General features: G+C 39.4%; 1 protein-coding gene and 1 non-coding gene across 2 annotated transcripts; both read left to right on the top strand.

The window, feature by feature from the left end:
• Positions 1-228: 228 nt before the first annotated feature.
• LOC132629560 (small nucleolar RNA R71) lies at positions 229-334 on the top strand. The gene has a single exon (XR_009578329.1). It is a non-coding gene; the product is annotated as a small nucleolar RNA R71 (small nucleolar RNA).
• A 7775-nt stretch (positions 335-8109) lies between these two features.
• Positions 8110-8553, top strand: LOC132628722 (uncharacterized). Its single transcript, XM_060344485.1, has one exon. The coding sequence runs from the start codon at positions 8110-8112 to the stop codon at positions 8551-8553; it is 444 nt and encodes a 147-aa protein (XP_060200468.1).
• The last annotated feature ends 6449 nt before the right edge of the window (positions 8554-15002 follow it).

Consider the following 15002-nt stretch of genomic DNA (forward strand, 5'->3'; position numbering starts at 1 on the left):
CTCTCATTGTTTTCTTTTGCAACGGCAGCTAGTGATGGACTACCATAAGAGAGACTCTCACTATCAGTTGAATGCCAAGCTTGATTGTGGGTGGTTAGTTTATCAAGCTAACGGGTCATGGCGATAAATGACTTGTCCATGAAGCATCCTCCAGCGGCAGTATTGACAGCAATCTGATTCATTATATCTAAGCCCTTGTAGAATTTCTGTGTGAGAATAACATCTGGAAACCCGTGAGTTGGAGATTGAGCTAAATAATACTTGAACCGCTCCCATGCCGAATATAATTATTCCCCCAGGAGCTGTTTGAACTCAAAGATCTTATCTCGAAGTTCAGCCTTTTTGCTCGGTAGGAACCACTTCTTCAAAACTGTGTTGGCTAGCTCGCTCCAGGTATGGATAGAATTGCTGGGAAGCTTTTCATACCATTCCCTTGCTTGGCCAGCCAAGGAATATTTGAAGACCCGTAACCGCAGTGCATCAGCAGAAACAACACCTTGGGATTGTTGAGCACACAAGTGCAGGAAGTTCTTCAAATGTTGAAGTGGACAATCCTCCAAAGAATTTCGAAAATAACCTTCAAGTTTCAGCAGCTGATAGATAGAACTATCAATTTTGAACGTAGCATTTCCAGTCCTAGGAGGGACTACAGCAGAAGCACAATCAGCCTCATTGATGAATTCCACAAATATATTCTCCTCTTCGTCCTCTTCTGGTGCAGGTGGGTTCACTTGGAGTCCACCTTGGTTTCCTTGATTGCGATTCTGTCTTCCAACCATGTTCACCTAGTTAACCACAACAACAAAAAAGGTATGATGGAATAGAAAAAGTTTTAAAGAAGAGTACGCACAATCAGTAATTTCTAAACCGTATTCCCCGGCAACGGCACCAAAATTTGATACGCTCAAATTACACCTATTAATGGCGTAAAGCGGACGTTGTCAAATATAGTAACCCAAACAAGGTTGGGGTCGAATCCCATAGGGAATATGGAGAGAAAAGGGTACTAATTGTATGCGATACTAGTCTTTAAAGGCTTTAATCCTATTCCGGACAGTTTGAAATAATTGTCGAGTAATGTAATTGAATACTTTGACTTGAATTGTACATAATGCGAGAGAGAGACCAAGGTTGTGTTTCCCATTTTGATTAGATATTATGCTTTAGGTTTCAATGTGATATATTTCTAATGGTTGTTCTAAGAGTATGCACTTGATCTCTTAAGGACTTCCTAGTGTTTCCCAATAGTTAGGACGTATTTCCTCTTTATGATTTTTCCAAATGTAAAAGAGTTGAAATCAAAGAGCGACCAATAATGCCAATTTAGACTTGTTCTTATCCCTAAGTTAGTCTATTAAATGAGGGTTAACGCCCTGAGTCATTGTTATTCAATCTTACCAATACTGACTTTCTTTCCTAAGAAAAGTTAGTATAATGGCTTAGGCTAATGCTTGCAATCATTACCCATCGCTAACGCACAAAGATAGAATAAATACTAACAACCATTATGCATATATCAATAGTAGAAACCCATTCACAACCTTAGTATTAAAATTAGCTACTCATCATTTTGGTTAACAAAGAAAGCTTAAAAGTTAACATAATATACTTACGATGCTAATACAATATGGAATAGAAGTGAAGTTGGTGCTTTAAATGCTCCAACCACTTCAAATATTTCAAGACTAAAGTTAATGCTCCCAAGAAAATCAGAATAATGAATTAAAACCCTATCTTTAAGTATTTATAGGGCCAAAAATCGCGCCAAGTTTCTGGACAAAAACACCCTTACGCGGCATCGTTACGGTCCGTCCTTCGGTTTCGTCCTTTGTCAGCTTGATGTCACGGCTTCTTGTGACGGACCGTAACACAGGTTATGGTCCGTATCTTCCAGCGGATCATTGCCTCGGTCTTCAGTGGCCAATGCGTTACGCCATGACGTTACGCCCCGTAACTTAAGTTACGGACCGTCCTTCTGGGCGTAACCTGTGACGCTACTTAGGCAACTTTCTGGAAATTTTCCTCAGCTTACGGTACACGTTATGGCCCGTAACATGAGTTACGGACCGTTCTTTATAGCGGCACGTATCCTCTCTGGTACGGATCACGTTACGGCCCGTAACATGAGTTACGGACCGTCCTTTTGCTCCAAGTTGTCCGTTTTTCAGCATTTCTTATCATTTCCGTTCCTTAGTCAACCAACCCTACAAAATACCAAAATAACATAAGAAACGATGTAAAAACACTGAAAAACAAGCAACACTTCTAGTTACAAAGGCATAAAATGTGCCGAAATTCACGGCACATCAGTGGGTAGTGCTTCTTCGACTACGAATATCTTCCTTGCTGCAGGTTGTTCACTGTGGACCGTCTTTATCCCTTTCAAGGTTGGGAACCTCAACATTTGATGTAATGTCGAGGGTACCACCCTCATGCTATGAATCCATGGCCTGCCGAGCAATGCATTGTACTTTATCTCCCCCTCGATAACGTAGAACACCGTTTGTTGAATAGTCCCGGCTATGTTTACCGGCAAAGATATTTCTCCCTTAGTAGTTTCACTCGCCATGTTGAATCTACTGAGTACCCGAGCTGCCGGTACAATTTAGTCCAACAGCCCCAGTTGTTCTACCACTCTTCATCAGATAATATTGGCTGAACTACCTGGATCAATCAAAATACGTTTAACTTGAGATTTAAAATTAGGATATAAATTACCAAAGAATCATTGTGGGGTTGAATGATGCCCTCTACATCCTCGTCGTTGAAGGAAATAGATCCTTCTGGTACGTAATCTCTGGTTCGTTTCTCTCGAACAACTAAAACTTTGTCCTCTTCATCATTGGACCTTGAGGCATTTCAGTTCCTTCGATTATCATATTAATCACGTGCTGAGGCTCTATGGGTTCGACCTGTTTGTGACTTTCCCTGCCATTATAATGTCCTTTGGCTCCGTCACTTAAGAATTCACGAAGGTGACCATTTTTTAATAGCCGAGCCACCTCCTCTCTCAGTTGGCAACAATCCTCGATCCTATGACCATGAGTTATGTGATATTCACACATTGTGTTAGGATCTCTTTGAGCTGGATTGGAACTTAGTGGCCTCAGCCACTTTGCATCCTTAATATGACCAATGGCTGAGACATGATCTGTGGCATTGATGTTGAAGCTGTACTCCGACAACCTCGGGATGTTCCCATCGTTAGCTGAACCGCTAGCATCACCTCGAAGTAACAAACCTCGACTGCTCGGTCCTCGATCAGTTCGCCTGTCACTCCTGCTCGAATGATGACTAGGACTGTTTTTCCCTCTATCCGACATAAAGATGGATTACTCTGGTTGAACATAAGGTCGGTATCTATCCTTTGACGACTTTATCTCTGGTTCGGACGTCCTTCTTGGCCTTTCAGAACTCTTACTTCTGTTTACTGGAACTGGGGAAGCTCTAGTTGATCATTCTCCACCCGTATCTTGGATTCATACCTATTATGGACGTCGGCCCAAGTCACCGCCTCGTATTCCAACAAATTTTCCTTTAACTTAAATGAAGCGGTAGAGCTTCGGGGGTTGAGACCCTTCGTAAAGGCTTGGGCGGTCCATTCTTCCGGGACTGGAGGAAGTTCCATTCGTTCCTTTTGGAACCTATTCACGAATTCTCGAAGTAATTTGTCATCTATTTGGGTAATTCTAAAGATGTGTGCCTTCCTTGCCTGCAGCTTCTTGGCCCCGGCATGTGCTTTAACAAACGCATTTGCGAGCATCTCAAAAGAAGTGATGGAATACTCGGGCAGATAGCTGTACCAGGTCAGGGATCCTTTAGAAAGTGTTTTCTTTAGTAGCACCGATTCAATTTCATCTTCCTCAACATCATTGCCTTTTATGGCACAAGCATACGAAGTCACATGCTCTAGTGGGTCCATCGTTCCATCATACTTTGGGATATCGGGAATTTTGAACCTTTTCGGGATGAGCTTTGGGGTAGCACTCGGAGGAAAAGGTCTTTCGATGTATCACTTTGAGTCCGATCCTTTCAAGATCGGAGGGGCCCCCGGGGTCTGGTCCTCTCGAGAGTTGTACGTTTCTACCCTTTTCTCATTAGATTCAATCCATTTTGCAAATGCTTCGAGCATTTTCAGGACCTCGACAGATGCACCGGACCTCGATCCGTTATCACTATCAGCGACCCGATTTCCTTCTTGTCTTGCCTCGGTAGCCTGACTTGGCCCCGCCACTACTATTTTTCCATCCTTCTTTTGAAGCTGATCTATAGCCACCTTTTATTCTTGCAACATTTCAAATATCACACATAAGTTAACTTTCTCTACGGCGTCCGGTGTTTTTAAATTATTGCTTTTTAAAAGATCTGTGGCCGGAATGCCGGCATTGTTCTGGTTGATGGTATTTTGGTTAAGACCCTCGATTGAGTTGACCGCATTTGGATTGGCTGGATCAGTAGGGGGTGCATTCGGGTTCGGTAACCCGCTGTTGTTGTCGTTTTCACCGATCAGCTCGTTGTCTTTCAAGTGCCTAGATTGACCGCTGGTTGCCATCTCAAAATTACCTGAGTCACAAGATTTCAAAGAACAAGTAAAAGATGGAGTTGTAAATTAATCAACACTATTATCCTAGTCCCCACTGTGGGCGCCAAACTATTTACCCTTAAAATGGTAACAATTAAATTTGTAAGTGGTTTATAGGATACGTGGCTAGATTAATAAGTTATGTAAAATAGTAATATGCTAATGATAAATGTATATTGATGAATAATAGTAAAAAAAAAGCTTAAGAAACCGACTTTGTAGACTCTGAGAACTGGTCCGGTTTTGGAAATTGCTTCTTTAACCCGAGCCAATCACTAAGAAAAATCCTCTGCCTCTTTCTCAGATTACAAGTGTGATGAATAATGAAAAGCTAACCTTAAAATGAAGGGGGTACAGCCCTATTTATAGCTAGAAATAGATGAGCCCTAATACAACCTAAAAAGGCCTTTTTAAGAAACTCCTAAAATGGATAAGGCGGCATCCGTATGGATATTCTGACAGTCGTACTGTTGTCAGCGCAAATGGAGAAATGGTCAGGTGATGTGTAGCCTAGCCCATAACGGATACTCCAAATCTATGTTGAATGTCTTCGCCTCAGGCTCGGGTTTTCTGTTCTTATCAACATACACTCGATGTTTTAACTCTTAGTTGGAACAACTCATAACTTCTCGGTCCTTGCTCCCTTCGATCTTACCTGAGGCTAACGAGCTCATTCCTCTTCGACCCCGTATTGGACAGTTGAAATATTTACTCCGGTTCTTACCGAATACAAATTGATTCGGTTTTTACCGTATACACCTTGGATATGTGATCTAAGGGTTGCAAATTGTCTTTCTTGAAAACTAGGTTCTGAAAAAGTTTATTATGGAATTTGTTTGGTAAAAAACAAATCCCAGTTTTTTCTATTAGCAAGTCTACCGTCTAATAACCCCTAAAATTACCTATAACTTTACTGTGTTTCCATTTTGGTGTGTATCTGTATAGATAATATAAGCTATTGAACGAGACAGAAAAAATAAATGAGAGTTTCCTCCAAGAGTCTTCATGAAGTGTTGGAAATTCACTTGATGTCAATGATGGGTAGATACAAATAGAAATTATCTTTTTAAACACTTTTTCATAAACTGTTAAGTAGAATACTTTTCTTTTGCCAACTGCCAATAAGTTTTTGGATAACTGTAATTGTATACGGGCAAAATCGAGGGCAAGGGTATCCTCGGTTTCTCGACAAGAAATTTAAGATCATGATGGTCATTGCTGGATCGGACAAATCCCAGTCGGGGTCAAGGTCAAGCGTTGGATCGTAGCAAGATCGAGCACATCTGATCTCGGGTCACTGAGTTCGGGAAATTGGAACTAAATATTGAGATAGGACGAGAAGGTAGTTAACAATGATAAATGAGGGTCCGGAGTATCCGCCATCAGCCGGATATGGCGGCGCCGATTTTTCTTATCAGTACCTGAAGATTTTGTACCTTATTTAGACTTATACTAGGGTTAGGACTTCTTTACTATATAAAGAGGAGGACCCCTTTTACTTTGGGCTGGTTCTTTTTCACGCACAAAACATACTAAGTAATATAATCTGATTCTAAGTGTTTATCAATCTCTCTAAGAATTCTACAATTGTTCATTCACTGACCACTGTAACACGAGCTCCATTTTGAGGACCCGAGCCAACTGATCGATTGTTTCCTAGGACTAATCGTTGTTTTATCGTGGTTTGAGTGTTCTTACTCGCTTTTGCACTATTATTTATTGCTTTATAATCATTCATATTAAATTAAATCGCATATCCTTTGAACCGCGTACAAATTTAACTGTTATCCGTTTTAAGGGTAAATAGTTTAGCGCCCACCGTGTGGCCTAGGATAATAGTAGTGGTTTAATACGAGTTTTGATAACACGCGATATTTTACACTTGTTCTTGAAGTTTGATTTCAGGTCAATCCAACATGTCAGACTCTTACTCTGTCAATTTTCATGCTGAATCGAGCCACCACGAGAAAAACAACAATGGGCTACCGAACAACAATGTGCTCGAAGTCGATCCTAATGGAGCCGACCCTCACTCTCAAAATGCTATTAATACTGATCGGTTATCTGTTCTGGATGCACCTATAGATGGGGATAATGGAACCACATTGCAACAGTTCAAGAACTAGTTGGAAATGGCTATGGCACAATTGCAAGCCCAACAAGCAGTTATAGCACAATTGCAAAATCAAAATCGAGCACCCAATGTTGCTCAATCTGAACAGACCGAGGAAACTGGCCCGAGGCAGGAAATGCACGTTGCTGGGAACAATGGGAATGAACCCGGACAAAATTCTGAGATGATGAAAATGCTCGTAGAATTGACGAAACGAGTAGAGTCCTGGGAAAAGAAGATAGAGGTAAATGACAAGAAGGTGGAGAACTATAACGCGAGGGTCGATCAAATTCCTGGAGCGCCCCCAATATTGAAAGGACCAGACTCGAAGAAGTTCGTTCAAATGCCTTTCCCACCAAGTACTGCACCAAAGCCGATCCCAAAGAGGTTATGTATGCTCAATATCCCAAAGTACAACGGGACCACTGACCCAAACGAGCATGTGACCGCATACACGTGTGCTATCAGAGGCAACGACCTCGCAGATGACGAGAGGGAGTTGGTGCTACTTAAGAAGTTCGGGGAAACCCTGTCAAAGGGAGCAATGGTATGGTATCATAATTTACCCGAGCATTCTATTGACTCATTTGCTATGCTTGCAGATGCCTTTGTCAAAGCTCATGCAGGAGCCATTAAGGTTGAAATGAGGAAGTCCAACTTGTTCAACGTCAAACAGCGAGATGATAAAACCCTTCGTGAGTTTATGGCCCAATTTCAAATGGAACGTATGGATCCACCACCGGTTCAAGACGATTGGGCCATTCAAGCTTTTACTCAGGGGCTCAACCCAATAATCTCGATCACATCTCTGGAATTGAAGCAAAATTTGGTAGATTATCCAGCGATCACTTGGGCCAATGTACACAATAGGTATGAATCGAAGATCAGGGTCGAGGACTACATCGGGATCATGGCGTTCCAGTAAAAGGAAAGATCAGTGAAGAAGAACAACGGATTGAGAGCCGAGACCATCCCATGATCGGTATCAGCCTTATCCACCTAATTGAAGGGGCAATATGCACAATGGTGGCTTAGGCAAAAATGATAGAAGGAATGATCGCAGCCCGAGTAATCGAGGATTAATGAATAGGAATGTGACCGACAGACCATAGCAGCTAGCATCTGCAATAGAGAAACGAGGCACCCAAGGCCTATACAGTCCGATCAGAAAAAATGATATAAGAGCCTAATTTTCAAGTACCATCTTACCCATGGAAACCGAACCGAAGATTTTCGACAGCTAAGAGAGGAGGTCGCTCGTCTGTTTATTCTGGGTTACCTTTGAGAATTTCTATGTGAACGGGCCAAAGCTCATTTCAAGAACGTGGATGCCAACAGGCAAGATGGATAGGAAGATCCTGAACATGTGATCCATATGATTATTGGGGGAGTGGACATTCCCCGGGGATCAATTATGAAACACACCAAAGTTTCCATCACTAAAGAAAAACGTACACGGAGTTATGACCCCGAGAGTCCCATCTCGTTCAGCGACAAGGATATAGAAGGCATCGTTCAGCCCCAAAATCATGCACTGGTAATATCTGTCCTTGTTAATAAATTTAGAGTTAAATGTGTTTTAATTGATCCAGGTAGCTCAGCTACTACCATCAGATGGAGAGTCATCGAGCAAATGGGTCTACTAGACCAGATCGTGCCTGCAGTCCGAGTCCTCAACAGGTTCAACATGGCATGCAAAACGACGAAGGGTGAAATCACCTTGCCGGTCAACACAGCTGGAACCATGCAGCAGACCAAGTTTTACGTGATTGAAGGAGACATGGGATACAATGCATTACTTAGAAGACCATGGATTCACAACATGAGGGCAGTGCCTCAACTCAGCACCAAGTGTTAAAGTTCCCGACCCCAGAAGGAATCAAAATAGTTCGTGGTAAGCAGCAAGCTAAAAAGGAAATGTTCGGAGTCGAGGAAGCAGCTTCGACAGCTAAGGCTCCGATGTTATAAGACGGGAAGTCAAACAAAGGGGAAAACGCAAATAGCAATCACAGGCTCCGATCCCGGTGTCCTTGGAAGATCGGGAAAGGAACGCACCAGATGAAGAAATCGACTATGGGGTGTTATACCCCGTATTTTTATACGTCGAACTATTTGCAAGCAAATCGACTCGAGTTAAAGGCGGGATTATTTTCGGACATGAAATAGGAACTTTTAATTTTCAATTTTAATTAGAACATAAATTGTTTATAAATTTTATTTAGTGTAGAAATATTATTAGAGATTAGGGATTAAATTAATTGGGATTGGATTATTAAGTAAGCATTAATGATTTATAAAAAAATAATTAATTTAATTATTGAGAGTGGGCCCCACCCGAATTAAAAAAAATGAAATGAAAAATGACAAATCAAGAAAATATTTGGTGAGTCACAAGGGGGGCCACGTGTCTAAAGATGGCCAACCATATAAATATATAGTGGATGTGAACAAATTGCAAATTCATTTCCATTTCACAAAAAATCAACTTGAAAAAAAAAAAGAGAATTTTACTCCCATGGCTGAGTGGGAAAAATTATTTTGTTGCCATTTTGATTAAGTTTCATGTGCATTACAAGTTCAAGGAGGTGATAGCAACATTGGATATTAAGTTGGAGAAGAAGAAATTGTAAAATTGGAGCAATTGAGCGTAGAAATTCCTCCGAGAAAAAATTGGTAAGATTTTCTTATTTTGTGCTGTAATTCTGTTAATAGTGTTGTAATGGAATTATTAAAATTGGATTGGACGAAATTGGAAGTAAGAAAATGCATAAAATTGATGTTATGTTAAATCGTGGGTTGAAATTGATTCAGAAAGGTTGTTGGGTTGTTAAAATTGTTATGGGCTGAATTGTAAGAATTTTGTATGTATATCTCTATGGTTGGTATTTCTGTGTTAATAGGAGGATAATTGGAAATTCGGGTTAGGCGAATATATAGGGGAAATGTTGCCTGATTTTCATTAAGTCCTTAACTATTGAAAACCCTAATCGAGAAAGTATAAGTTAAAGAATGAGTCCTATAACTGATGGGCTACGGATTTACGAACTAGAAAGTATAGTTACTAACGATAGCATTACTTTTATATTAAATAGGCTAAAGGGGCGACGAAGCGAACGGGTTTGCGATTAATCGTTAACATGTATGTAAAGCTGTCCCTTCTTTCTTTTGGCATGCCTTAGATATAAGTGATGAATGATATGAGCGTTGGGGTAATTCTATTCATAAGTTCGAATGTGATTCATAGATTCGGTTTGACTATATCTAACAGGTATGTATGTATATGAGTGTCCAGCTCGGGCACTAGTCATGGCCCCCGGGATTGGGTCGTGACAAAAGTGGTATCAGAGCAGTTCATCCTCGGAGTGTCTACAGACCGTGTCTAGTAGAGTCTTGTTTATCGGTGTGTTGTGCACCACATCTATAAATAGGAAGCTACAGGACATTTAGGATGTTACCTTTCTTTCATATCTAAGATCGTGCGATAGAGCCCAGCCATAGGAAATGAAATTCCTTATACTAACCTTTCATTTCAGCTGAAGAACGACATTGACAGAAGAAAGCGACCGATGATATTAGTAGTTACAAAGTACACAGGTAAGTAACGGTGCGAAAGAGGCATGTCAGATAAGGTAAGAATATTGAAATATGATTGAAATGTAAAGTTGGAGGATGAAAGCGAAGGTGGATAGGAAAGTATAATAGAACGGATCGTTAAAGGATCAGGTACGTCTCGAGGTGCGATATGTGAGGTAAGTTTCGACACCTTTATACTTTTTACTGGAAATCGGGAGCCCTGTGTGGCTATGATACGATATGATATATGCGTATATATGTTGGCCCTATGAGGCATTGTTGGTATTTCATGCGTGCAGGTTCTGGGATAGTAAGAAGTACAGAGGAAACTCTGCCCCAAATTTTCCCAGAAATAGGAAAAAGAAGAGAATGAGATATAAGTTCATAATATGTCATGAAAGTCGATACCGACAGGAGAAAATTTATTAGGTTGGACTAAAGCTTTAAGAGATACCCTCCATGTCATCTGTAAGGGGCACCATTCTTACATGGGAAATTTTATTTCGAAAAAGTATATATGAGCAACAAAGTTTGGAATTCATTTGAACGGACCAGAATACGTTAATACTTTCCAGCCACATGTTACCTTAGAAGAGGCTCATGCTGAAGGGCAAAAACGTCCAGGAATTAAGTTTCACTTTTATTTGAAAGGTACAAAGCATACAGTAAGTAGTTTGTAAACTAAATAGTTCGTTCATGACCTAAGAACGAATGTGAAAGTAAACTATGCCAATCAAGCATTAGAAGTCCCGTGGTGCTGGTCGGATTCTAGTTTTTCTTCTGGTGATTGTTGGAGAATGCTTCATGGTGACATTTTTATTAGTTTTAGTCAACTAATTGGAGATGGAATTTATGGAAGGAAGACTTAAACTTGTAAGTTGTCTTAGATCAAGTGTTTCACGTGTTGTTGATGAGATGCTAGGATAATTTGGAAGGGCTTGCGACACTAAGAGATGGTTTAGAAAAGGTGGCAAATCTGAACAGAAGGTTATATTGAGGTATCGACTGAACTGACAAGCAGGGATAAGTCACGACGAGTTTACAGTTAAAAGGAGTAGTAGTATGATTGAGATAAAAGTACGGAGGTGGAAGAATTATGACAAATTATGAAGGTATTAATAAGACAGCTTGTGAGATATTAAGGATAAGATTGATCAAGAAGGGTGAAGGGTTAAGTACGCCTAGTCCGCAGAGTGTAATTAAAACATAGTATGAATCGTGAATGAGGTTAAGGAGTGTTACGTTATAAGATGGATTACGAACAGGATGTAATGTGAATACCATAAGGATTGTTATAGAAATGAGTAAAGCCTAACAAGGAAGTAACTAGAGGATATGATGTGATTAGTGTGAAATGGAAAAGCAAATATAGAACAAAAAAAAGACTTACAAAGTCCTATAGGGAAAGTTCAGAATAGAGATCAAGTGGTAACGAAAGTGAAAGCGAGCACAGGAAGAGAAGGAGTTAATAGAAGGAAGAAGATAAGAAGAAAGCGAGTGGGATTACATTGTAGCGATGTGTTATGACGAGTATAGTTAAGAAAACGAGTAGTATAAGCGACAGAATTGTGAAAGACCAACCTAAAGGAAGATGAGCAACGAGACAGAATGAATGCCAGAAATGACTGGTATGATAAGAACAAATAGGGATGAACAGAATATACTTTGAAAATGAGAAAGGAGTTATGTAGAAGTAGTGTTTTCCGAAGGATACGGGAGTAGCATGAGATTCCTTGTGCACAAAATAAAAGATGGACATAGATTGGAGAAATGATAAGAGAATTCAAAAGGAAACACCTAGGACAGACGTAATTAATTGAGCATGAGTATGGGATAAAAGGAAATATATAGCTACGAACTTAAGATGTAGTACGACGAGAAGGTGGTAAGACAAGACCACTATTAAAACGAATTTGATATGATTTTGAGTAAGTCGGAAGTTAGCGTTGGGTATACAACAAGGGTGAAAGAGCATGAGGCATAAAGGAGCATTGCGTGTATATGACTTCACCTCGGAAATAATGAAATCCTTAAAGGACAAGGATTGTAGATTTGCGAAACAACTGATGTATTGTGAGGTTATTAGAGGAAACAGGTGATATCCGTTGGGATAAAGATAGTGTTATAAGAAAGCTTGGGACACTTATCATTAGAATATAAGTGCTACCGAATGGAGAATTTGAAACAACTATAAGCATTAGCTAATTACTGATTGGAATGAATGTGGCTCCGGATAAATTGCTACATTAATTACATTACTTGAGTACCAACCATCAGATAAAATTTTGTGCTATATATCGAGAGTTCTCATCGCTTCGTAATTTGGTTAAGGTTTCGTACATGGGGAATCAAAGTTATAGATGACAAAGAAAAGACATAGATATGGTATAAGTACAACCCCAAAGGGGGGAAGCGGGTGAAATCAAAGTAAGTATAAATGGAAACAATTGACACTGAAATGTAATTGATATAGATGCTTAAATTTCAATTGAGATCCCTTGCTGAAACAAGTTAATAAGCTCTGATAGCCGGCAATGAATGGATAGAAAACAGGATGGTATTTGAGACAGGACTAAGAATCATTTATAAAGATTCTGTATAATATGACATTAGAAAGTGAATGCTTATAAAAAGGAAGAATACGACAAGAAAATGGTAACGAGTAGCTTAAGAGATATTATAAAGGATAGCAAGGCTATACTTGATTAGAGGTTAAGATGTTGGCAACGGAGTTATTGGCTAATGATATTGTGACACCTAAGTAGCAAAGGAGAAAGGATAGGAAAACTTTCCTATAGAAGGATATGAGAAAACCAAATGGTGAATAGAGGAAAGGAAAGGAGTATGACAAGAAAGGCTACGAACGAGTGTTAGTATGGAAATGTAAAACATAATGAACCAGGAGAAGGAAGGACTACAACTAAGATTGAACATACTTTGTACAAATTGTACAAGAATAGTTATGCAACCTACGAATATTTGTATGCTAAGGATGAGACCAAGTGAGTATTTGATAAGAAGAGTAAGAATTCAGTAACAACAATGTGGATGTGATATTTTGAATACATCAAAGAAATGTGTAAGATGGTTTGAACGAAAGTACTGAGATAGAATTAGTACTGAGGGCAAATAAGACGGCCATGGTTGAGCCAAAGATTTACCCCGATATCAATTGAAAGATATAAGAGAAAAATATAGGGTCTGCATAAAGACTAGCGAAACGACGCTAAGGTATTTTCTGGACTGATTTGAGCACCTACACATACTCTTGTGAAGATTGCAATATGAGGCATGATAGGGGAACTAAGAGAAAATTTGAGTAAAGGGGCAAGAGAAGAGTTTAAAGTAAAGATAAAGAAACGACACGAGATAATATGCCTAAGATGTTACAAGTAGGTTAAGGGAAATTACGAAATAATTTAACCAAGACGATCAGAACAAGCGGGTTATTGATTACCGGATGGCAATGACTTTATATGTCAAATCAAGAGAAATTCTTTTAGAATTATACCAGTTAATGATAGTCAAATCACAGGGCAGCTATGTGAAGCTATATAACGAGGGCACTCTAGCGCCATTTGATAGCCAACCCGGAAAGATTGAGATCAAGAGTTGAAAGCAAAGCGATAGTTAAGAACCTTTAAAAGATAGTTGAGAAGTGACACGTGATGCGGAAGATTCCAGAACATGGACTGTAACAACAGAGCAATACAAGATTATTGGAGTAAAATAATATTACACCCTGGGAAAGGTCGTTTTATCCGTAGGGTCTGTGAAGGGTCTACAAGCACCGGAGGTATGAAATACTCCAAAAATTGTAAAGTCTAATAAATCGATGAGGGATGTCTGCACGTTTACAAGATCTTATTTAAAGATTAGAAAGTAAAGGGAAGTGAACGATGTATCGTCTTAAGGGAGTAACTGTAGGAAAGGAAAGAGTCGAGTTATAACTAAATGCACCATGAGTACAGGTCCGAATCAATCAGTGACAGTATGAAGACAAGAGAAAGAGAAACACTTCAGCAGAAGAGCTCGCAATACAACTGACAACCAACGGCGAAGTAAAGAGGAGACAAAGACAATGACGTGAAATAATTACTTTGAGAAGCAACAGAAAGAGGAAATATTACGAGAATGACTATGTAGAGACCTGGAATGTGTTATAGTGAATTATAGCGAATCGACCAATGGGAGAGGTATGTGAAGGGCATAATTAAATAAGAGAACACTTGAGAAAGTATTGAGAGTTCAGGACCAGTTTAACATTCGAGGACGAATGTTCTAAAGGGAGGAAGGATGTTATACCCCGTATTTTTATACGTCGAACTATTTGCAAGCAAATCGACTCGAGTTAAAGGCGGGATTATTTTCGGACATGAAATAGGAACTTTTAATTTTCAATTTTAATTAGAACATAAATTGTTTATAAATTTTATTTAGTGTAGAAATATTATTAGAGATTAGGGATTAAATTAATTGGGATTGGATTATTAAGTAAGCATTAATGATTTATAAAAAAATAATTAATTTAATTATTGAGAGTGGGCCCCACCCGAATTAAAAAAATGAAATGAAAAATGACAAATCAAGAAAATATTTGGTGAGTCACAAGGGGGGCCACGTGTCTAAAGATGGCCAACCATATAAATATATAGTGGATGTGAACAAATTGCAAATTCATTTCCATTTCACAAAAAATCAACTTGAAAAAAAAGAGCATTTTACTGCCATGGC

Source organism: Lycium barbarum, chromosome 2 (genome assembly GCF_019175385.1).
Source record: "Lycium barbarum isolate Lr01 chromosome 2, ASM1917538v2, whole genome shotgun sequence".
In the NCBI taxonomy this organism is placed as follows: Eukaryota; Viridiplantae; Streptophyta; class Magnoliopsida; order Solanales; family Solanaceae; genus Lycium; species Lycium barbarum.